This window comes from Culex pipiens, chromosome 1 (assembly GCF_016801865.2).
Source record: "Culex pipiens pallens isolate TS chromosome 1, TS_CPP_V2, whole genome shotgun sequence".
NCBI classification, from domain to species: Eukaryota; Metazoa; Arthropoda; class Insecta; order Diptera; family Culicidae; genus Culex; species Culex pipiens.
This window is the reverse complement of record NC_068937.1, coordinates 128,224,489-128,249,850: the sequence shown is the minus strand read 5'-3', so window position 1 is coordinate 128,249,850 and position 25,362 is coordinate 128,224,489. Positions and strand designations below refer to the sequence as shown.

General features: G+C 39.5%; 2 protein-coding genes across 9 annotated transcripts in view; one reads left to right on the top strand and one right to left on the bottom strand.

The window, feature by feature from the left end:
- Positions 1–25,362, bottom strand: part of LOC120430431 (mucin-5AC) — an 89,823-nt gene that overhangs the window by 46,131 nt on the left and 18,330 nt on the right. The window contains exon 1 of one of the 3 annotated variants that reach the window (XM_039595537.2): positions 16,052–16,314. The exons of the other annotated variants lie outside the window; for them this stretch is intronic. Within the exon in view, the coding sequence (XP_039451471.1) occupies positions 16,052–16,064 (13 nt within the window). The 5' untranslated portion in view covers positions 16,065–16,314. Of the gene's footprint in view, positions 1–16,051; positions 16,315–25,362 lie in introns of those variants that run through there. 3 annotated transcript variants of the gene reach the window in all.
- LOC120430432 (uncharacterized) overlaps positions 1–25,362 on the top strand; it is a 57,650-nt gene that overhangs the window by 14,604 nt on the left and 17,684 nt on the right. Inside the window, exons 1-5 of one of the 6 annotated variants that reach the window (XM_039595541.2) lie at positions 331–506; positions 18,971–20,057; positions 22,646–22,869; positions 22,957–23,109; positions 23,176–23,305. In XM_039595541.2, coding sequence (XP_039451475.1) covers positions 19,130–20,057; positions 22,646–22,869; positions 22,957–23,109; positions 23,176–23,305 — 1,435 coding nt within the window. In that variant the 5' untranslated portion in view covers positions 331–506; positions 18,971–19,129. Of the gene's footprint in view, positions 1–330; positions 1,175–18,543; positions 18,704–18,970; positions 20,058–22,645; positions 22,870–22,956; positions 23,110–23,175; positions 23,306–25,362 lie in introns of those variants that run through there. The other 5 variants (XM_039595542.2, XM_039595539.2, XM_052707897.1 and 2 more) reach the window with 5 other exon arrangements.

Sequence of the window (25,362 nt, the reverse complement as noted above, 5' to 3'; positions counted from 1 at the left end):
CGTGATTTTTTATAAAAATCAAAATAAAAAAAAAATGGGGAGTTGTTTAGGACCCCTAAAGGAATAGAAAAATAGTTGTGTTCACTCAATTTAAAAAGAAATGTCCGACATCTCAGAGGTTTCGTCAGGCCCGTCCCAAAACTTTTGCCCTACCCTCGCAGAGAACAGGCAGCAGCGCAAGGAGAGAATTTGCCAAGTTCGGCCCAAAGGAGCAGCAGCAACAACAACAACAACACTAAAGAGCGCACACCGCTCACTCGGAACGCTCGCTCGCCAAAAAGGAGCAACCAAAACAAAGCCCAAGCACAAGCAGCATACCTCCTTAACCACCCGAGCAGTGACTATCCCTCGACGACTGACTTTAACTTTGGCTGGCAATTGATTCGAGCGCGCGGGTCGTCGTCGCTTTCAGTTTCATTCGAGACACGGCGCGGTTCAGAGGCTCCCGGCAATCCGAGCTGTAGTGAGTTCAATTCTCGCGTGGAATACGGCGAAAACTAAAAAAGGTCAGAACGTAACTTGCTGCGCTGTGAATTAGTGGTGCCTGTGAGTGCGTCTATTGATAGTCAAGTTGTTTGAAGCGTCGGTTCGCATTCAGTGGGTTACGCCGAGGTTGATTGTGCGTCTGAAAAGGTCTTAAGGTCTGCGGCTGCGTCTGAGTCTGAGTTCAGATGCTGAAATTTCCACACGAGGTTACGGCAGGGCGTGAGAACCTGTGTGCCTCCCGCCACCCCCCTCGGGGTTAAGCCCTAAAGTGTGCTGTTGATCTTCTATGATCTTGATTCTCCACAAACCTCTCTCAACCGAGGTTGGCGTAACAACAGAGAGTGATAGTTGTGCTTGCTGTTGAAGTTGTTGCTGATGGTGAAGTTGAAGTTGGGATTAGCAAATCAGCGCGCCAGAAGCATAGGTGAAGTTGATGAAGAATTGACGTCGTCGTCGTCGTCGCCGACGTCAAAAGTGTAATGTGATACCGCAAGATGAGTGAGATTGATTGATTTAAAATTCGTTGAGAAGAAACAGGTAGTGCGAAACAAGGGCACCGAAGAGTTCTTGGTGAAAAGTGGAACAAGTTTTTAATTTGTGGAAAAATACTACAGGAATAAAAATTGTGAAGTCCAACGCAGCAGTATTTTGAAAAGAATCAAAATTAAACTGTTTTGTTGAAAGACAAGTAAGTGATGGAAGATAAAAAAGTAATTCAATTTTGAATGAGCCAGCTAACGGTTATTGGTTAAGTTTAATAGATTTCAATGAGCTTGAAATTACAAGATTTCAATCAAAATATAAAATAAACGTGTGTATGAACTTAAATACAGTCCAGATGATTATACGAAGCCTCGGATATCCGATGTAAAGATTATTCTAAGGTTTATATGAATCAATTTCGAGTTCTGCTCACGGTGCATTTTTTCGAGACATCAAAGATAAAAAATTCGGTATGTCTGATATTTGGCACCGTGAAAGAAGGGCTCTTTCCCGACATTTCGCGGGGTACACCGAAATATTTCGTCGGGGGGTCTAGAGTAACTTTTTTTTTTGAAGATTATTTTTCGATTTTATGGGATATTTGTTCAAAAAAGTCACAGAAAATCGGTGCATTCATGTTGGTATCACTCAAATTCCTTATCAATATGCCTTGAAGACTCTAACCAACTAAATTTGACCAATATTAGACCTCCACTAAAAAAAATCGATCCAGATTTTCCAGATTTTTAGCTTTCTTTGAAATTACCTCAAAATCCAAGTTGGAAACCCCGAAACGACCGAAAGTAAATCTTTTCTTTGTAAAATTTGTCATGAAAATACAGCAACACATAGCCCGGATACAAGTTTGAGCATTAAACAATGCAAACCATGGAATATTTAATTAATTAGCTGTTTATTACCCGATAGGCTCAGAAAATTATTTTTTCAATCCATTACATTTTAAAACATTTTAGAATCAATCACATTGTGGAGAACAGTTTTCTGAACAAGTTTCATAAAAAAAGTATCCATTTTGGTTCAATATAAGAAGAGATATGCCCGATTTCCTGAAATAAATAGTGCCTTTCTCCAAAATTTCCTTATTTAATTACCTTTCACATGATGGGCACTGCCTACATAGATATTTTTTATGATGATAATATTTTTTTAAACATAAAAATTATAACAAGTTTTGACGAAATTCATGAAAATTATTCTATAGCATTCATTACAAAACTCAGGAGGCAGTGCCCATTATGTGAAAGGCAGCCATGCCAGATATGCAAATAAATCTGTATTATTCAGATTTTTCGATCCCAAAAATCACAAAAATCTGTATATACAGATTTTAAAAAAATGATTTTATTTAAAAATATCAACAATTTAGCTATTGAAAAAAAAAACAAAGCAATCCACTTTAACGACCCCCGGGTCTTTTGTGGGCTCTGTTGCAAGTTACTGCTCATTTCTAGGCGTCCGAAGGTTATGTGTGGTGAGTCACCCATAGCCTCTTTTACGCAAATGGACCGACGTTTTACTTCCCCACCGATAGAAGGCCAGGAGGATAATGCGGGAATCGAACCCGCGCCCCATAGCAACTTAGGGATCGGCAGCTGAAGCCGCTAACCACCGCGCCACGAGGTTTAGCTATTGAATTATACTTTAATATGATTAAAAAGCTTAAATCTGTTGTTAAAAGTCTAAAAAAAATCTTCTATGTCATTGAATTTGACATGATACAGATAAATACAGATTTATTTTTAAGAAAATACAGATTTCCCATAAAATTATCTGGCATCGTTGGTGAAAGGTAATTAAATTAAGAAAATTTTGGAGAAAGGCACTATTTATTCCAGGAAATTGGGCATATCTCTGCTTATATTGAACCAAAATTGATACTTTTTTTATGGAACTTGTTCAGAAAACTGTTCTCCACAATGTAATGGATTGAAAAAATAATTTTCTGAGCCTATCGGGTAATAAACAGCTAATTAATTAAATATTCCATGGTTTGCATTGTTTAATGCTCAAACTTGTATCCGGGCTATGTGTTGCTGTATTTTCATGACAAATTTTACAAAGAAAAGATTTACTTTCGGTCGTTTCGGGGTTTCCAACTTGGATTTTGAGGTAATTTCAAAGAAAGCTAAAAATCTGGAAAATCTGGATCGATTTTTTTTAGTGGAGGTCAAATATTGGTCAAATATAGTTGGTTAGAGTCTTCAAGGCATATTCATAAGAAATTTGAGTGATACCAACATGAATGCACCGATTTTCTGTGACTTTTTTGAACAAATATCCCATAAAATCGAAAAATAATCTTCAAAAAAAAAAAGTTACTCTAGACCCCCCGACGAAATATTTCGGTATACCCCGCAAAATGTCGGGAAAGAGCCCTTCTTTCACGGTGCCAAATATCAGACATACCGAATTTTTTATCATTAGTTTGTTCTAAAAAACACACCGTGTGCTACCCTAATTTAGTCAAATTTGAATGGCTTTTTGCCTATTAATTAAACAAATGCTTATTTCAACACAGCCATTTTGGCCGCCATAAAAAATTTAAATCACTTTATAGGTGTTAAGGGGTCATACTTAAGCTTGGCTATCAAAAATAAGACAACGAAAAATAAATTGTTTTGTGATTCGATTATCCGAAGTGAAATATGTCCATGGCTTTCGGAAAATCAAGGTTGGACTGTATTTGATTTTAATGTTTGAAAAGTATTCCACTTTAACTTTTGTGTTTTAATTCTACCATTAAAAAACCTTAATGAAATGCAGACTGGATTTCATCATGTATATTGATTTCCCAACCCAGAAATTAATACATGGAAACAGAACAAACTGTACCCGAATCACCAGCGGTACGGAAAGGATTTCGAGGAAGGATTGTCCACTTTTTAAGGGGATAGGGGTAATTCTCCATGGTACTAGTTTTAATAACAAAACTAGTCTCGTTATTAAAATCTTCAAAAAAAAAAATGAATAAACCTCCAAGGGTAAACAAGACAGTTGAAAGAAAAATCACAAAAAAAAAAACAAATAAGCTCTCCAACCCCGGTCAAATTTGAATAAAAAATCGATTTCTTGACCGAATTGCTGCTGCACCCAAAAGAACGTCCAAAAATAAACTCAACGAAAAACGGCTGCAGCCAGGTCCTGCCACCTAAGCCAGGTATCAACTAGCGACCGACTCTAGCGACACCGCTTAAAGCTGCGCCGCGAGAGGATGACCTTTAGCAGCAGCGACTTGGCTTTGGCGCGGAAAGCTAATTTGTAAACAAACCGGCGTGCGCGCGCGCTTCAACCTGGCTCTCGGAGTCACAGGCAGAAGAAGATGATGCTCCGGTGGTCGCAGCTTCCAGCGCAAATACCTAGTCTGTGGTCGGTCTGAGAAGTGGATTTTTCCCACGTCGAGCTTGTTAGATGAAAACAGGGTGAAATGGGGTAAAACGGTTCTTTGTTCAACGATTTTTAATCAGATTTGATTCAAAAACGTGTTAAGTTCGATTAATGCAGAAAAAAAAACTAATTTAACCCTGATTGTCCCACTCGGCTCAAAACAAGGTATGTCTTTGGGTTCGCACTTTTTGCTTGGGATTTAGGTATGTAATAGCTGATGACGGGGAGATCCCATCGCGACGCAGGTCGCGCGCATCATGCAAAGGTTCACGATTTTCGCTTAGAATTATGCAATTCTTCGGGCTTTTGATATATGAGCTGGTGGAAGGTGCTGCTGCGTTGCTAGAGTCAACACTCGGTGGTTCTGAGGTGTTCAAGGGTTGAGTAATCGAACGCTGGGAAGTTGTGTGTGTGTTTTTTTAACTCAATCAATATCCAAGAATTTCAATTTGTATGTGTTTGATCACATGGATGGTAAACTAGGTTGATAGAACGTCCAAAATGAGAAAAAAAAAATCTCATTTCATACAAAGGAATCGCAAGTTATTTAAATTTGGTCTCATATTTGGGCTGAAACTGTCTCCAATATGAACAAATCCATTAATGTAACTGCCGATTGCATCCACTCTCTTTCTTCCTGAATCTGCCCAGCTCAAACTCTTCAGGTCGATGCCTCGTCATGCATGACATCATGCTCCGAGGAGCCCCGAAAATTGCGCACACATTCGGTGGCGGCCCGTAAAACTCGTCGAACGAGAAAGTCTGGAAGCATTCTCCTTCGACCAAAAACAAGCAAAAAAAAAATCAAATAAAAAGAATGCCTTCCAACGAGGAAGTGTCCGCCGGCGAAGGTCCGCAAAAGAAAGATGGTAAAAACTTGTTTTTATTTTACAATTATTATGTAATGAAGTCGTAAATTTCACCCCGGTCAAGCTTTTGTGCAGTGTGCAAAACCACGACGGCGCGATGCAACGGGAAGATATATCAGGAGACACTGCATTTTTGGGGAGGTGACGAAAAAAGCAACTTCGAGGGTCAAGCCAGCGCGGCTCAGTTGGTAAGCGCAGTGCGCAGCACGCCACGGACCTCGGTTCAAGTCCCGTTCATGAAACCTTTTCTCTTTGCTTCAAATTTCCACAAAGTTTCGACTTTCCGTGCTTACTAAAGGACTCCGGAAGTGTTCGGCCCCCCGTTCAAGAGCGCTTCCGTCTGCATTTCTTGTGGTCAAACTTCCGTTGCTCGCGGAAGGACACCTTTCCGCTACCCCAGGTCGAAACGGCAGCAAAAAAGAGCTAACATAAATATGTGTGGCAGTGCCAACTTGCCGCTCGTATGTGGCCAGAATTAAATTTCTTATTTATTTTGTTTGGCAAGAAACGGTTCTGCCGGGGTGTTTTGTGTCGCCACCACCGCGCGTCGTCAGCCCGGACACCTTTTGCATAATATAGTGACTTTTTTTTTGTTGTTGCGACCATTCGATCGCTCATGAACCCATTACTCATCACAGAAAAAAAAATGATGGTAATATTCATCAGGAAATGGTGACAGATTTTGTGGCAAAATAAATGATAAATTTAACCCCAGAAAATGATGAATTTTCATCAGTTTTTGATGAATATTCATCAGGTTCACATTTTTACACATTTTTTATGTAATATTACACAAATAAAGAGGTAATATTCAACCTACCAAATTTTCAACATTCCAAAATTCAACTTTTTTTTTCTGTGTAATAACATGCGCGCGCGACCGCGTCGTCGGTTCCCCTTGGCCGTGGCGAGGGTACGGGCCGAGGAATTCCTGCTTTTTCACTTCCGAGATTCTTGCAAAGTGTGACATTAAAAGGCGAAGGTGGCCGAATAAATAATGAAATTATCATAAGTTCGCCGAGGTTCAGAGGACACTTTTTTTTTCAAAACGCTGCAGAAGAAGCAGCACTTACGGATGATTAATCCGAGTCATAGGGACGAGTCGAGGGTGTAGCCTTCGTTTAGGTTCGTTGCTGTCACCGACCTGGTTGGCAGTTTGACTGGAGTTATTTTAATATATTATAATCAAGCCAAAAAGAAATACTTCAATTTCATGTCTCTTATATCAAAGTCTGTGGTACAAGACATGATTTCATGACGCACTTCATGTTCAAGTGGTCTAGGCTTAGTGATTTTCCACGCTCGAAAATAACAAATTTCACGGGGACCTCAATTTCAAAACACCGAATTTCACGCAAATTTCGCGGAACGTGAAATTTATATTTTGAAACAAAATGTAAGGCATGCGTATTCTCATTTATTGAATTGCTTTTTTAATATTCAACTAAAAAAGGTTAAAAAGTTTTCGCTGATTTGCTCCTGTTTATCAGTTTAAAATTTATTGAATTTCATATTAAAGCAAGATTGAACAATCTTGTCCATCCAAAATATGTAAAATAGTTTAAATTTTCTTCAACATTTAGACCATTCAAAATAATTTTTAAGGTTTTCATCTCTCTTTTTAAAAAACTATATTTAAAATCCATAGGCAAAAATATTATAAATTGTTACGAAATCGAATTTTTTATTCAAAATAAGAACAGAAAACAAATAAAATGTATTTTTTAACTTTCAAGGGAATTATTCACACAAATAATCAAATATTTTTAAAATAAAACAGGACTCAGAAAAAAATCTGAAATGTTTTAAAAAGGTGATTTCAAAGATTAAAAATACTCTTCATTTTATTTTAAATAAAACAAAGCTTGATTCTTTTAATTTCTTTTGAAATCATACATTTTAAATAAAATAGCAGTCAAATTTGTACTACAGCGAATTAAAATATTACTAAATTTAGTTAGTTTCTATAGAAACTGAAAATTTTAATAATTCTTCAAATTGTTCATATCAAGCTTATCAAACGAAGACTAATACAATTTACTTAAATAGTCTTTATGGTTGAAATATTTATTATGAAGTCATTTGAAATAAAGTGATTTGAGAAAATTGATAAATTTCAAGAATTTTTCACCCTTCCGCGGAATCGTCAAAATTCACTAACCCTATATAAGTAATTGAACATAAAATTTCACGGGATTTCGCGGAAATAGCCAAATTTCGCGGATTTCACGCTGTCCGCGAAATCGTGAAATTTCACTAACTTTAGTCATGAACAATGTTCATGATTTCATGATGAAAGCTTCATTGCTTCATGATTTCAATAATTCATATAAGTTAAATATTCATGATATTATTTCGACGGCGTACACAGAAGAAAAAAACAATTCACGTTATCGTGAATTGTTGTTCATGAATGTGAGAACCACGAAAAAACTTATTCCTGAGTTTGGTGCATTTCGTCGCTGTCGTGCTAACTTGTCGTATGTCAATTTTGGGCCAAATTGAGTTAAGAACGCCATTTTGTGCAGCTCACAATGCCTCACCTTTTGACCTTCATAAATCCCTAAAATTTTCTTTTCAATCCTGAGATATTCCATAAAAACCGAAAAAACTCCGTGAATTTTTGTCACTTTTCATATGGAAGAAGTTTCAATCTTATCGTGCTATCTTGACATAGCCTGAAAATTGATGTAAGTACGAGCTCGACTACCGTAAACATTTGTAATTATAACTCTGGACTCCAGCAACCAAATTCAACCAAACTTCAAAAGACAATGCACAGAAAGCTCAACCACACAAAACGTATTTGTTATTGTTTACATTGCGTGCTCTCGTTTTTGTTTATTCAAGGTTAAACATTAAAACGCGTTTTTCACGGAACGTCAAAAAGCGACGTACACAGTAAAAAAAACATGGTAAATTTACATCTAAAAAGGGGCACATCTTTTTGTAGAGAATGAGACGAGGATAGGCAATATTAATTGGATGGAAAATGTTTTTCACAAGAAAAAATTATATGGTTCCTAAGACCAAAGACCAAATTCCAAGTTTTTGGTAAAAAATAAAATGAGCGCTTTTATTCAAAAGAAAGGAAGAAAATCAATTTAAAATCTTTTGATTGTTTTGAACTGAAAAAAGGAATGGATATTTTTTCTCAAATAAAGAAAAGTGCAAGATAATTCGAAATAATTCTTAAATTGCTAATTGCTTCAGAGAAATGGAATGGTAGCTTGTAAAACTAAACGTCTTTATTCGATCATTGAACTGAATTTTTAGAGAAAACAAAAGAATTGATTTCTGGTCAAGAAAGAGAAAGAGCAAAATAACTTGAATGAACAAGGTTTCAAGAGAAAAAGTTACAACGTTAGCTTTGGATTAATTGACTACATTTTTGGAGAAAATTGAATAGAAAGTGATTGTCTGAATGAGTTTGAACGAATTTGAAAATAAATTTCAAAATTTCAAAAGAATCAGGAAATTAAAATAGGAGAGCGAAAAAAAAAATAAAAGAACTGATAGTTCACTTATAAAAATATATATATATTGCGGGTTTGATAAACGAACTCATCTGAATTTCCAACAGGAACAACAGGAGAGAAAAACGTTGAGAATTTATTAATTAATTTATTAGTTGACATGTACGCCGAAGGAAGACAAATTCAAAAAAAGAAAGCAATTTGCAACTCTTGTATTAAAATTTAGGAACAGGAAAAGAATAGGTATTACATGTACGTACACGGAAATAATGTGAGGATTTATGAGTACTAAAAAAAAAACAGCTGCTTTGATGAGAGAAACGTTATTACGCATTATAATGGAGAAAAGTATAAATAACTTGTAAACTTTTGTCACTTCAAATGAAAATATTAGTTATTTCTAAAGAAACCATTAAAAGAAACAGAAAAGAGTAGAGAAGGGGGCGAATGTAGAGAATGAGACGAGGATAGGCAATATTATGCAAAATTACATCTGCGATTGAATTATTCTTCGGCAAATGAGTGCTACAAATTATATTTGGCCATTTAAAATGTTGGAGTCGAAATTCGATTGTGAGATGCAACGACGACGCACACAAAACGAGGACAACCTCGTGAGTGACCGTACTAGTGTGTGTGCGTCGACCAGGTTGAGCTTGTCTGTCTGCGCAACGCGAAGCGCTGGCAATGAAAAGAGAGAGAGCGACAACGAAGACAACGAACGAAGTCATCGATTGCTGCGATGTATGCACGGCGGGCGCAAGTGATGAGCGTCGGGTCGGTTACGCTCTAAAAACAAATAAAAAACGAGAGAACCGTATGTGTGTGTACGCTCTTGAAATGATCCTGGAATGATCGGGGCCAGTTCTTCAGTCTGGTTTGGAAATTTGCAGTGGTTGGTCGTTTGACGACATTTGCAGTTCCCATCTTCAAGATGGCTGCACGAATAAAAAAAAAAGGATTTGTTTACTACACTTTTATGTCAGAAAAAAGATTTAACTTTACCTCTAATAATGTGTAAATTTACATCTGGCAGACGCTAGGAAAAAATATCTGTAATCCTAAAAAAAAACCAAACCGGCGATAGTTATATCTAGCTTACTAAGTCCGCGCCCCAACCCGCACGGCTAACTCGCCGCTGTGAAAACTGGACGATCAAAGCCAATGTACCTCTATGTGCTCCGTACATTGAAAACTGTATTTACTGCATATACGGTACATAGAGGTTCATTGGCTTTGATCGTCCAGTTTTCACAGCGGCGAGTTGGCCGTGCGGGTTGGGGCGCGGACTTAGTAAGTTAGATATAACTATCGCCGGTATGATTTTTTTTTTTAGAATTACAGATATTTTTTCCTAGCGTATGCCAGATGTAAATTTACACATTATTAGAGGTAAAATTAAAGCTTTTTTCTGACATAAAAGATGTACCCCTTTTTAGATGTAATTTTACCATGTTTTTTTTTTTTGACTGTGTACGACAAGTTAGCACGACGGCATCGATTTGCACTATAAACATGAATATTTCTTGCTGGTTCTCAAATTCATGAACAAAATTCACGATTTCGGGATTTGTCTTTTTTCTAGCCAAAAAAATGGGGTATGATTTATATTAATATATATTTTTTTAACCATAACAATTTATTTTGTATAATGTAAAAATTGGCAATTTGTTGTACTCCATATTTTTTTCTGAACAGCCCTCCTCAATACTCACAACTTTGTCGAAGACACTAAATCGATCAGAAAATACATTCAATAGGTACAGATTTCGAATATTTGCGTACCATTTTGGTATAGACAGCTGACAAAATTGTATGGAGACTTGTATGGGTGAACCAACGACATAAAATGACTCATTTGGTCATAGGGAAGGCCCCAACAAAGTTTGAGCCAATAATTGGCTCAACAAAAACACCTATTTAAATCAATCATGGTCAAAACCACCTTCACAAAATCCATAAAATCAAAAGCCTCAAAGTTCACCAGTGCCATTAAAATCTCGAAACTAATCTCCGTCTTGCATGGTTCTGCTTGTTAGTTCCCACGGAGCCAAATCACGTGTTCCATTGATGTGAAGGTTACGCAAGACCCTCTTCTGTACTGCACCCCCGCACCGTCACACTTTCCGGAACTAATCAACGATTCACACTTTCACCCATCATCTTCATCAAATCAAGTTCCTAAAATAGGCATTTTTACATTCGCCAATCGGAGATTTTTTTTTGCATTTTGATCAATTTTGGGTAAACACTTAACACTATTTTGAACAGAGGAAACGACCCAGAATCTTTCTGAAACTGTATAAATTTGACTCATTTTTATGCAATCTTACCTCAATTTGTTTTAAAGATGGAATTACGCAAAAAAGAGGTCTCACACACATTTGCATGTAAAATTACATACATTTTTGGTAAAAAAAAACTTTTTTTAGAACTTATATTTCCATTATTTGTTAACTGTGCAGAAGAAGTATAGAACAAGTTCTTTTAGTGTTCTTCCCCTTCACTAAATTAGCAACGAGGTGCTGGGACTGGAACCAAGCTCATGGTCACATCCCAAGCCGGTGGGTGACTATAGCATGTTTACTTAAAGTCAACGGACCGCGCCGCGAGCAACGTTCTATTGACCGATTTTAATCAACTTCCGGTTCTGGGCTTCGGGGCGAGGAAGTGTTTCCTGAAGGTCAGGCCAACCCACAATTTGAACGACTTTTTTTTAAACGCAGTTTTAGTTCATTAAAAGAACGCTTAATTTTTTGCGTCACAAGGTAAGATGTGGAATTCCCAAAAACGTACTCGTCAAGTTCTATGACCGATAAAAAGTAAACAAATGTTACTCACATGGCAAAAGTTTGGCGTTCATCTTTGCACCAACGAAAATCCCGCTCTTAAGACAACAAACCTCGAAACAGCAAAGAAAACAACATCAAAAGAGAGAAGGGGAAAAAGTGAAAAAGGGCAGAGCTTTTAAATGACATAAAAGAAAACACTTTTGGGTAGAGCCAAACAGGTTTAGGTAGAAAGAGTAAAGTGTTCTTTTATTAAAAATAATATAGGGACCATCCACAAATTACTGAACCGAAAAAAAATCAAGCAAAATTTTATTTTGAAAGCATTAAATAAAAAAAAAACAAATCTGACACCTCACCACCTCATTTCTCCCCGAGCAAAAACATTAACTTAGTTTACACGACCGTCGTCGTCGTCGTCGCCAAAGTCAGTCGTGACCATAATCATACAATCTCAAGGAGGGGGGTGCTTACAATGGACACTGCGTGCGCGGTTCGCGCAGACTTGTCGGAGTCACATGACTCGACGACGTCAAGGCGCGCGGTGAAATGACAGCCGGCCTGGCTCGCCAAGGTCAAATCTACGCGGTGACCGGACTATACCTTTCACCCCACATGACCAAACCCCTGCAAGTAAAAAAAATAAGTGTAACACTTTGTATTGCGACATTCTTCGCGGCTTTGGAATGCTTTTTATGGATCAAAGAACTCCAACGAGAGGTGAAGTTCTTTATGACTTTCATGATCTTGTGGGTCACCAATTAAGTTGGGTTCCACATCACCAATTCGAACAGGACCCTTTCGCAAAAGCAGCAGCTGTTTTGGGCTGTCAGTTGACCGAACCGGCGATAATTACGACGGGACTAACATTACAAACGGACTTAAAGGTGACAAAAGTGAAAAAAGCGTCGATTTCGCGTTCAAAGTGCCCTTTTGCAATGTTCGTTCCCGCCTTTCTCAGCGTTGCAATCCGGTCATCATCCGTGTTCGGGGACCGGTTTTTCGGGGGGAGTCGCTAAGAAGTCTAAACAGGTTGCGCGGGCTCAGCTGCTGCCAGTGTCTGTCATTGCGGCATGGAGGTAATAAAATATCAACAATACCTTCCCCCAACACGGTCTCCACCGACCGACCGCAGCACCTCCACCTCGTTGGGACTAATTGAATCGCTCGTCCCCACAATCGATACCAAACGTCATCATCCATGAAGCAGGATATCGGCAGGGCATTTTGAATAAACGCTGATGATGCTAAAAGAGAGTGTTTATCAATTCAGCAAACACACGGACGCAAAAAAAAGTTTAATATTTCAGGTCGTCCAAACAAAAGTCGGGCGGAACGTGGCGCAAACCACTGAATATTAGACATCTACGACGGAGAGTGTGGGGTGAAATAGTACAGGATAATCTTGTTTTTGATGTTGTTGTTTTGATCTCGAACTCTTGAAGCAAACGGATTCGGAAAACAGGAATTGTTGATGCTTCGTTTTTTAAAGGGATAAGGGAAATTCTCCACGGTTTGATGGTATTTGGATACGCCCTAAGCAAGTTTTGCGACCATTGTGCAGTATTCTAGATCGCAACATCTGGTGGAAATTGTTTTCTTCCAAAAATGCGCAACTTCTGTCTTGGTTGAAAATTAGGGTACTTCACGGTTAGGGTGTTTCAGAAAATCCAACTTTTCGGAGTCTTTTTGGGGTTTTTTTCTGTTCTAGAAAGTAGTTGAGCATGCCAATCCAGAAAGGTGTTGTTCGGACCTTTTTGAGCTTTGAAAACAAATATTGTTGTTTTAGAACAATTGATTTTGGACTTGTCAAAAGTCACAGCCATTTTGAATATAAAAAAAGATTGAATATTAAAAAAAAAACAATTTTAAATCTTAAATATCACGAAAAAACTGCAGATGCTGTAAAAATCGCGAGATATCGTTAAGGTCGGGACGATAACGATAATCTATCGTTATCGTTATTCCGATAATTCTGTCGGCGATAATTTTATCGACGATAACGGACGATAACTTATATTTAATATATTTCTAAAATTTACTAAAACCAACCAAATTATGTTGAACTTTCAAGCTTCCTCTTAGTAAATATTTTTTTGATAATATGGTAAGTTTCAAATTATAAATAGGACTACAAAAAATCACAAAATACCGTTTTTGTAAGTACTCATTTTTTTTTTTTTAAATTTGCAATATGGGTATCAAACGATTCGAAATTTTGCATGTATTTTGACTGTTTTAGAAATTTTTGAATGGAATACTTAAATTTTCACGAAATACCGTATTTTCTCGAATATAACGGTAGATTATCGCACGCCATGGCGGAAGGCAATCATTATTGAAATTGAATGTACCTAAAATGTTTTTTCGTGAAAAGTTAGCTAAGGTGGTCCCTTTTCGATATCTGTGACCTAGAAAATATTTCACCGAGGGATTTTCGATTTTTTTGTCATTTTCAGTTTTTTTACTGTATAAATGGAGGCGCACGGTACTTTTGGTCACTTTGCGGCTGCACAACACCTCCCAAATGCTTTTAAATGCAATGGATACTGATCAAAGGGGTCGTCCATGAAATATTTCACAAATTTTAAAGCCCCAACCACCCTTACAACCTCCCCACCCCCATCCCCCGAATTTATTTAACAAAGATAATAACATTATTTTGAGTATGAGGCGTCATCCATAAAGTATGGCACACTAAAATCAGCAAAATTAACCCCTTTCCCGCTATGCCACACATTGTCACGAAGGCTACGCCCTCCCCCCACCCCTTGAAAAGTACGACACGTTTTGTACCTTAATTTTGTTTTTTGTACATTTTTATTTATTTTTTAATTCTGAGTTCAATTTAATAGCTTATCATTTTTATAGGACAACTCTGTTTCTTAATGCCTTTTATCATGTTTGATTTATGAGTTAAGATTATTAAACATCGATTTACCTTCCGTCGGACGGGGAAGTAAATGTTGACCCGGTCTAACCTAGAGGTCGTTAGTTCAGTCCAGGTGTAGGAGTCGTCTCCCTGGGTCCTGTCCCGGTGGAGTCGCTGGTAGGCAGTTGGACTCACAATCCAAAGGTCGTCAGTTCGAATCCCGGGGTGGATGGAAGCTTAGGTGTAAAAAGAGGTTTGCAATTGCCTCAACAATCAAGCCTTCGAACACCTAGTTTCGAGTAGGAATCTCGCAATCGAGAACGCCAAGGCAATGCTGTAGAGCGATTTTTTTTTATTTGAGCCCGATTTTTCAAATGTTTTATATTAATAATGCATTTTTTGTACCTTATCCAGTAAAAATACAATGAACTTATTTTACAGCAGAATCGCACTACTTAAAACTCGTCAGCCAAAATCAACCGAAAATTCAGATGTTTTCTACTAATCGGTTGTGCTGAAATTAGTCGAGCTAGGCATATGCAACTCACTGTGTAAGGATACCAAGGGTACCGGAAATTTAAAAAAAAATAAAATTCAGGCTTAACATATTTACGAAAAAGTTATTTGATGTTTGATAAACTTAACTCATAAATCAAACGTGATACAAGGCATTGATTGGCATTAATTGAACTCAGAATTAAAAGAAAGTAAACATGTAAAAAAAAAGGTACAAAACGTCACGTACTTTTCAAGGGGGGGGGGGGGGGGGGGCTCGGGCGTTGCCAGCGTGACAATGTGTGGCATAGGGGGAAGGGGGTTGATTTTTGCTGATTTCAGTGTGCCATACTTTATGGATGACGCCTCATACTAAAAATAATGTTATTATCTTTGTTAAATAAATTATGAGGATGGGGGGGTGTAAGGGTGGTTGGGGCCTTAAATATTGTGAAATATTTCATGGACGACCCCTTTGATCAGTATCCATTGCATTTAAAAGCATTTGGGAGGTGTTGTGCAACCGCAAAGTAACCAAAAGTACCGTGCGCCTCCATTTATACAGTTAAAAAACTGAAAATTACAAAAAATCCACGAAAAAACATTTTAGGTACATTCAATTTCAATAATAATTGCCTTCCGCCATGGCGTGTATCGTTATCGTTAGACGATAATATTATCGACGATAATTCTATCGATTAACAACCTTGGTATTTGTGTTTAAAAAAGTGCATGGTATCACCCTAACGAAATTAGAAAATCGCTTACAATTTTTTCCGTGTATTTTATTCCACTGAACCTGCCCTCAAAATTTAACCATATAGTGATAAAAAAAGGTTTTTCAGATCCCCAAGTTTAATGGTTAATCACCAGCAGAGGAAATGAGAAACTTTAAAAATAAATATTAATGTTATTCTTAAAAGATTAACAACTTTGTACAAGGTTATCTATTTATTTATACAAGTACAATAATTGTAACCGTCAACATTTCGAAAGGGCTCGATCAAACAAATCTGATTCAGCAAATAAAAATCTTGCTAATAACACATCGATTTGACGTTTCGGCACACCCTTTCACTTTAGGCCATCTCCAGGTCAGAAATAAAACCATTCTAACCTCGTTTAACCCCACTCTGCCCCTCAAAAAGAAAAAAAAACGCTCTCCCAGTCGCTTACCGGTTGCTTTCATGAATATGTCAGCGATGCCACGCGGTTGCGGTCTCTGTTTGCGGAACGATCGTCGTCGTCGCCGGCTTCTGTTTGTCGAAATTGCTCCCTTTCGCAAAGTTACTGCACCGCAGATTGAAAGTTGCGGTTCCAGTTGGAAGATCTCCTTCAATAACTTGAAACAACCAGGAAGAACACGGCGAACCTTCTTTTATGGGGTGCTACACTTAAACTCACGACGCAGCTCTCGATTTTTTTTCGCGCGCAAAGCTTACAAACAATTATCGTCGTAAATCATGGCGGCAATTATCGAACTCCGCGGTTGAATACTGATGTGCGACGTCTGGGCGATAAATTACAAACTCACCTGTTTGGAAAGATAAAGAGGGAGAGGGCAAAAAACACAAACATTAGAAATAGAATCGATAGTTAGTAAGGCACTGCTAAATTGTATAGGCACTGTGGCGAGATGATAAATCATAAATATGCACACCAACGCGCTCTCAAGATGTTGAGTGAATGGTTGTTACACTGGTTTGGTGCAATATTTTATTTATTTAGAAACAATTGAGTTACAGTAGAAACATATTATTTAAATACACCAAAGAATCATATCGTTTTTTTTTATCTGGGACAAATTTTGAAGGAATTATCGGAGGCAAAAACACGTGTAATTTTGCTGTCCCGAAAAAAAAATAGAGACAACGTGTTACCAAGTCTTGACGACAAGTGTCGAACATTATCATTGCACAAATGGCCACTAAAAAACGGTCTAGGTAGGACAGATAATTAGCATTTGGGCTCGTTTGAATACCAAACTCGCAAAACACCCGGACCCACCAAGACGAAACCGCGAGCTTCGCGACATTCGTTCCTTACTGGTACACAGAGAAAAAAAACCTGTAATTTTACATGATAAAGAACGTAAATTTAATTTACATGTGATATTGGTGTTTTTTACTTGTTACAAGTAATTTTACGGGATGCTGGAAAACATTAATGTAAATTTCTATTTACTAGCAATTTCAAAGTTTTATTGAGATTTTGTTTTCAGATACGCTTTTCCTGTAAATTTACATGTAATTTTATGTTACAATTTTCAGCGCTCATTTTTCACTATTTCCCCACATTTTCTACCGTTCTACCTCCAAGCACCCCTAGTAGATGAGGGCAGGACATACGTGACATGACACTTACATAACTTTCCCCCTCCGAGTTGCTCCGCTCCCTCTTAACGAAAAGGAGAAGGAGGAGAAGACTCCCTGTTTTTTCTTTCTCCCCATCACCAGAAGTTGCACAACTTGGAAAGCGCACCTGTTCAAAACACACCGGCAAGTGCTCATCTGTCACATTTGCCGCTGTGTCCCGCCACCAACTGCATTGTTTGACCTAAGTAGAGCGAATTATTTGCTGCATGACATCAGGTACTGATGAGTGATGGATGCTTGGGCGGGAGGGGAAGGTGAAACAAATAAACAAGTTGTCATCCCCTTGTGCAATGATGTGTTATGTCAGTTGTTGACAGACTTGGTCAATTATGGAATTATAGAGCAATTTGTCATATTTGAATGATTTTGTATATTTAAATTTGCGCAGTTGAAGCTAAGCTTTTTAATTATTCGAATATTTTTTACTTCAATTAGCGTCAATAATTTTTAAACATAAATTAAAAAAAAATCTTTTCAATTTTAGTTCTAAAGGTTTATTGGATTTTAATTCCACTTTATTTTTGCTTGTAAAATTTACAATTTACAATTTGATCAATAATGTATCCGTGAATCCCCATCACTCACAATATACCGTTTTGCCTACAAAGCACCACTCAATCAGCGATCAGGTCATAATTGAGTTGCCTTGTCTATCGATCTGCCGATCTACATCGATCTTTCTATACTACAACCCGGGGTAGTCTTACCCCGTAAGTCGCTCGATACTTAATTAACACGAAAGCGCGAAAGGAGGTTGCACTGATCGATTTCAGCGATCACAACTCCACACTACAGGTTAGGCTGCAGGAATTTCTAGCTCAGAATTCGCTCACTCCCCAGCAGCTGCTGCTACTCGACCAACTCTCAAGTCATAACGATCTCTCAGACAAAACCGGATCAAGTCGACTTGACGCGCGGTTGATCCCCGCGGTGGTCCCGCTCTATACGACCTGCTGCAGCGACTAAGCTGTGTCGCACAGGTCATTATAATACATTTGGTCAGTGCACTTCCAAAAACGGGTACCCCAAATCAACAAACAAGTAAATTCTTTAACGACCTACTGTTTGGCGGGTACCTGCTACCTGCTTGGGGGGGGTTAGGGTGACCTGGTTGGGGTTCAGCTTCCCAGAACGCCACTCGCTCTCGGTCACCCTAACACCCTGCTACCATGTTCAAGGTGTTCAACTAATGTTCAGTTCTGTGACCAACCAACGAACTTCGTCGCCGTCGTCAACACCAACTGAGCTCAGTAGATATGTGACAAACCCAGCGCTCTCGTCCGCTCACTTTGCATCTCTTTTTCGCAAGCAAACAACCTCGCGCGCGCTCTCTCTCGGGGAACCTACTGCTGCTGCGGCACAGCAGCGTTAGATGGGCACCGCGGTTAGTCTCCATTTAGCCACGATTACAGACGCAGGTGAAAGAGCCGCTTCCAGTCTCCGCGCCGTTGTGGTGGGTTCCAAGTTTCGGGCCGCGGGGGGTGGTCCCCGGCGGCACCTCGAAAGAAGCTTCAAGGTCACGCGGGGATTTTTCGGTGTTTTGACCATTCTGGACGTTCGTCCGACGAATACTGATTAGCTGTCGTTTGTCACTTGCGTGCGGAATTCTAGTCGGTTCCATTTGGGGAGATTGATCGAAAGATTGAGACGCGTTGGAAGGCGAGGAACCTCAAAACATGTACTAATGCTTCGCATCATTTTTATTTATCTCTTTTTGCAGGGTTCCCAGAGGTTGCTGAATTCTCCGACTTTCCAATGAACGAAGAAGATCGTGACGTTTCAAAAGTGGTCAACAAGGAAGAACTAGAGTGTGTGCAAACCTAAGAAGATTCAGTGAATTCGAAAAAATAGTCAATCAAAGTGTAAAAAAAGCAAGAAAATGTATCCACCAACAGTTGTAGTGTTGGCGTTAGCGTTAGTGAGTTGTGGTTCGCGGCAAGCGCTCTCGCTGGAGACGCTTCTCCGGCTAGAGCAGCTCGATGGGGATGGTGAAGGTGGTGGCCTCGGTGACCTGGGCAGTAGTTCTACCTTCGAGGATACCGCGTACGATACGGACAGCGAAGACAACGCATCAAGCAGCTATCCCCAGCAACCTCCAGCCGGTCCTCTAGACGGAGTATTCTACCGGGTAACGCCAGCTTCCGACCAGGAGAGTCAGGAGCGAACCCTGCTCGCAAGCCCAACAAGCAGTACCACCGGTAACAGCATCCTCCCAGAAGAAGAAGACGCCAGCGTCGAGGATCAACAGCAGGTCACCGACAAGATCGCCGGACTTGCCCAGCCCTTCATCGGCGGCACCAGCGAGGACGATCTGCACGACACCGCAAGCCGGAGTCGCAGCCTAGATCACGAACCCTCCCCAATCGACACCCTCCAATCCCCCTCCACAGTCCTCGAGACCAGCCTCTCCACCAACTACCTATACACCTCCTCGGGAAGTTCCAGCTTCTTCAACGACACCTACCACCACTCCACAACCTCGGACACCGCTTCCTCCGAACTCGACGCTTCCTCGCTTGACGTCAGCAGTTCCGAGGACCAGTCCACCACCACCAACCTCCCCTCTCTCTCGCTCGGACCCGATGACGTCACCGCTCCAAAGCCCACCAAACCGCACTTCGACGAGAGCAAAATCTCCAAGGCGGAACTCCTCTCGCTGCTGATCGCCGACAAGAACCTCCGGCTGCCGATCGCCTTCCTCGTCGACACCTGCAACGACTCGCTCAGCTACTCCAAGAAGGTGTTTGACGCGGCGCTCGTGCCCCGATCACCGCTCGAGGTGATCCTGATGCGGTACAACGCGACCGGTAAGTAACTCCCGCCCCAAAGAGACGTGCCGGAATGACCATCTCAGAAACAAACAAAAAACAAAGAACTTCTTCATTGCGACACACAACCTGATGGGCGGTGTTGTGTGACATTGACGTTAGTCAGTTAGTTAGTAGGTCCACTACCTAAACCACTCAAAGCAACGACAACAAACGGCAAAGGTCAGCCAGTTGGTGGCGACGAGGAGGGTTTTCGGTGGAAATGTTGTCGTTCCGTTATTAACCCTGGGAGCAACGTGGGGTGTTGCTTTGGAAGATGCGGTTATTCAACGAAATAAAATGTTAGTTTTCAGTTCATGGAATTAAGTTACTTTCATTCGATGAATGCTTTCCAGCAACTTTGATTTTTTTTTAAAGAATTTACCTAAACTATTTGATATCCTGCATAGACAACAACAGCCTGAGTACTATTAACTATATGGTTAATTAAATATCATTTGCGAAACATAGCATATTTTGTTAAACATTTCGACGCTGTCGTGCTATCTTGTCGTACGTCCCCTTTTGACGTTCCGAAAAAAAAACGCGTTTTAATGTTTGACCTTGGATAAACAAAAACTAGAGCACGCAATGTAAACAATAACAAACACGTTTTGTTTGGTTAACCATTCGGTGCATTTTCCAGAAGTTTGGTTGAATTTGGAAATATAATTGATAATGTTTAAGGTAGTTGGCCCTTTGGCCAATTGTCGCACTTACATCAATTTTCAGGCTGTGTCAAGATAGCACGACAAGAAGTGAACTTCTTCCATAAGAAAAGTGACGAAAATGCACGGAGTTTTTTCGGTTTTTATGGAATATCTCGAGATTGAAATCAAATTTTAGGAATCTGTGAAGGTCAAAAGGTGAGGCATTGTGAGCTGCACAAAATGGCGCTCTTAACTCAATGTGGCCCAAAATGCACGTACGACAAGTTAGCACGACGGCGACGATTAGTTTGGACATGTTGGATAAAATTTTGATAAATGAACAAAACAAGATTTGTTTAATGTTTGCTTAAATTTTTGCAATTCCGCTATAAAAATGCTTACTTTTCATGTCATTCTATGGTGACTAAATATACAGTGCTGAAAAATTCAGTAGAGCACTCATTTGCGTGCTGAAAAATTTGACTTTTTAGCACTTGTATAGAAAAATAATACTTTTCGACAATTTTTTTGGGTTTTATGTTACCAAACACACTAGAGCGGAGAAGCAAATGATTCGGTCTATCCATTTTTTTTTAAATTGTTTAAAACTATTTTTTTTCAGCACTCGCCGTATTTATCGAACTCGTCCGTGCCTCGTTGGTAAACTATTGGTGAATGCCCACCAAATTTACTGATTTTGAGACTTTCTAATAACTATGCATGTTTGTGTAAATTTTTATTTTCTTAAAATAATCGTAACTTATACAACCAGTTGAGGGTTTATGAACACCTCACCGGCCGAAGTAAACAAAAACAACCCCTACTAACACAAAATTACTTAAAATCCATCTCCACGCCACGTCCAATCTACTTCGCCACCGGCATTACGATCGGCGCGGCACATCTCGTCAGATCTATGACTCTCGTTATGTCCTCGCACTTCCAAAGCCGCGTCCTTAAACTAGAACTGCGGCCCAGGCCCAAAAGCGGCTCTGGGACTCGCTTGCTATATAGTTACACAGCAAAAAATCCGATGGTAAAATCGCATGCAAAAGCATGCACATCACCTTCGTCAAAATAAACACTTAATATTACACACTGCATGTACAATTTTTGCAAACACAAAAAAAAAGTTGCAACCGACGGGATTCAAACCCAGCACCAACAGTAAGGACTGGCGCCTTAGCCCACTCAGCCATCAGACCGATGAAAAGTTGTAAGGATAAACGCATATATGAGCTTGACATTTCGGTTAAGTAGGTTTCCCATACTGATGGGCTACATATTTTAGGGTGTAATATTACACAGAATTTCATAAAATAATGCAAAGTTTATTTTACACCCAGGCCTTTTACACGCAGCTGGATTACTACTTTTTTAGCTGTGTAAAGCGACTTAGTCGGACGACTACTTTGAGCGGCGTGGAACCGGTTTTGAGCGATATTACGATTTAGATCGCGAGTCGCGGAATTAATGATTTGAGGTTTTGTTTGTGTTTGCCAGCCACTTTTGATCAGGGGTTCACTTTTTTAATTATAGATGCTTTGAAAGCGAAAAAATGGTAGCAATAAAATATACAAACTATCAGCTGCTTTGTGAGGTGGGGGGTTTAGGATTAGCTGAGAGTCAAATTTGATTGACGACGCTACTGCCGCTCTGCCGTCGAGAACGGGTTTCCGATGAAGAAATTTATTATGCATAAATGCCGAACAGCGGACTTGGAAGATGATCTTGAACTTGCGCGATCGTAAAATCGGCTTTTCGTAACATTTTGGTGCCATTCTCGGGGATGATTTGCCATTTTGGATTAGGTTTTCGTTTTCTTGGGATGATTTGCAAGCAACTTCGTGAAAGGGAAAGCTGTGAAGAGGGAAACTTGATTGGGTGATCGTGAATGCAAATCGAAAATTAATATCTTTCTTATCTTCACTTCCACAGGCATAGCGAAATCGACGAGCTTCCGCAACACCAAGTCCCTGATGGACTCGATCAACGCACTGCAGCCCTCGTACGACGGCAGTGGCCGGGCCTACTACGGCATCCTGCGAACGTCCCAGGAAATTCCGTACGACAGTGCCATCTTCCTGGCCACTTCGAACCCCGCCACCGACAAGGAACTAGCCAAAATGGCCGCGTTGACGCTGCTCAAGAAGCGAATTCGGGTAATTCGAGCACTAACACAGCCCTAAATGCGCTTACCAAGCGGACCCAGTGCTAACAAGCCTACTTTGATCCCTTTCTTCTTTTAGCTTTACGTGATCTGGTTCGGCGACGAGGTCGACATGAACCTGTCCGATCAGCACCTGGACAGTCAGACGGGACTGCACGAGCTGGCGTTCAAAACCGGTGGCCGCGTGATCCGTTTCGAGATTGATCGCAACTTTGGCAACAACCCGGTGCTGGTGAGTACAACCCGCTAAGTCACCATCCTTAACGAACCATTCTAATCTAACCTCAATTCCCAACAGACCACCCTCGTTTCGGAGAGTGAACTGCGCGGCGACACCAGCATCCCGATTCCGGTCCCGGAGGACGTCAACAGTTTGTACTTTAAACTGCACGGCGCCCTGGACGCGGCCACCCTGCGGACACCCAACGGTGATTAGAATCCAACCTCCTCCCTTCCTCTTGATGTTGTTGTCTGTTGTTGTTGTCCTAGCAAAGTTTCTTCTCTACTACTCCCATCTTGAATAAGTTTGACGTCGAAACTACTTTTGAGAGGAGCGAAAAAAAAAGCGACAAGTAAACATACAAGTGTAAATCTACGCAAAAGGATTGAGAATGATTCTGAAGAGCTTCGAGGACATCCCTTCAAAGTCAGAAATCACTAGCAAGACTCTGTTATTGTTTATGTACAAAGTACACCGTTGAGTTAAGTTAAATATCGCCAGTAAGAAGGTTTAGTGTTTGAGAGTAGAATTTTAAGAACTGATCCCTTCAAACAAAATCTGATATCGATCCATTTTGAAATAATCGTGCCTTATCCATCCCCTGCAAAGCATCGGAATCCTATCAAACAACCCCTCCAAATCAAATTAGGTATAAGGTTACCCACTAAGAGTAAAGTACAAACATTCGTTTTAAAGTCCTTTGGGAGACAGAAAAAGTTAATCGACCTGCTCAACCCCTGCACTCTCTTCTGTGAATCGCTTTAAAAATCTGTTGTAAATAACAATTTCCTTCCTTTAACCGCAATCTTCTCCAATCTTCTGCAAACCTAATCCCTTCAAAGTGTCTATTATAAATAATAATATTACCATATCATTTAATGACCGTCAGTCCCTAAGGAACCGGCATAAATCTATCTACGTAAATGTAATAAATGTGTGTGTCTGTGTAACAATAAATCCAATCCCCCAGAATCAAACAACTGGTTTAACTTTGGGCCCACATAACAAATCCGTGTTTAAAATATCATGTTTCCTACATGCGCTTCATTGCTATCATTTTTGTTGTGTCCGTATCCATTTATTTTCTGTCCAAAACCACCTCTTACAGCACATCAACCTGTGGATTTTCATTATTCTCAAATTTGGATAAAAATATTCATTTTAATACATCCATTTTTTTTCATCGAGCATCAAGTCAAATTCATCTATCTGTTACTTTATCAAATTGGTACGATGACCTTAACCCATTTGATTGGCAGGTAGGTATGGCAACACTGCCAATGGTAAGTGAATGGAATGGACTAACAATATAAATCATGAAAGCTAACGTAAAATACAAAGAAGCTAATTGTTCTAAACCGAGTTAACACATTTGAGCAATTCTCTACGAAATCGTAGAGTAAATATAATAAAATATAGTTTTAAAATCGCTGCCATTTCTCGTAACTGTAAAAAATCGTGAGGCATGTCGTTTTATGGGAATTTAAATGTACTTTTTGAATCTGATCTGGGATATTTCAGATTCAGAAAGTACATTAAATTTCCCATAAAATGACATGCCTCACGACTTTTGGCAGTTGAGTAACGGGAAATGGCAGCGATTTTAAAACTATTTTTTACATTTTTGATGAAACATACGTTTTTTTTGGAATCTTGAGTACGCCATCACATCGGGCGTCCAATTTTACACTAAAGTCCCTTTGATACCAAATTACTATCTCTTCATGGTTTCGAGCTACAAATCACTGGAAAAAGTGTCTTAGTAAAAATCCTGAAAAATTAAAGGGGTCGTACAGCCCCTACGTCACGAGATATCAAAAAACGGACCTCGGATTCGTGATCAGGGACAAAAGTTACCACTTAGGACAAAGTTTCACGCAAATCGAAGAGGGGTCGGCGCAACTTTTCCCCATTTCGTGTGAGTTGGTAGAGAATTACCCATTATTTGACCTCCAATATACAAATTTTATTGGAGGTCAAACATTGGTCAAATATGTAATTTAGAGGCTCTCAATGCACATTCATAAGAAATTTGATTGCTATCAACATGAGTCCTAGAAATATCCTAGAAAATCTTCAAAAAAAAAAATCGTAAAAAAAAGTTGCTCTTGCTCGACGAAATATTTTGGTATATACCCCGCAGAAAGAGCAAAAAAACACAGCAAAAAATCTGATGGTAAAATCGCATGCAAAAGCATGCACATCACCTTTGTGAGCAAAAGCATGTAATATGGTATAAGAAAACGTGTACACAAAAAGCATGTA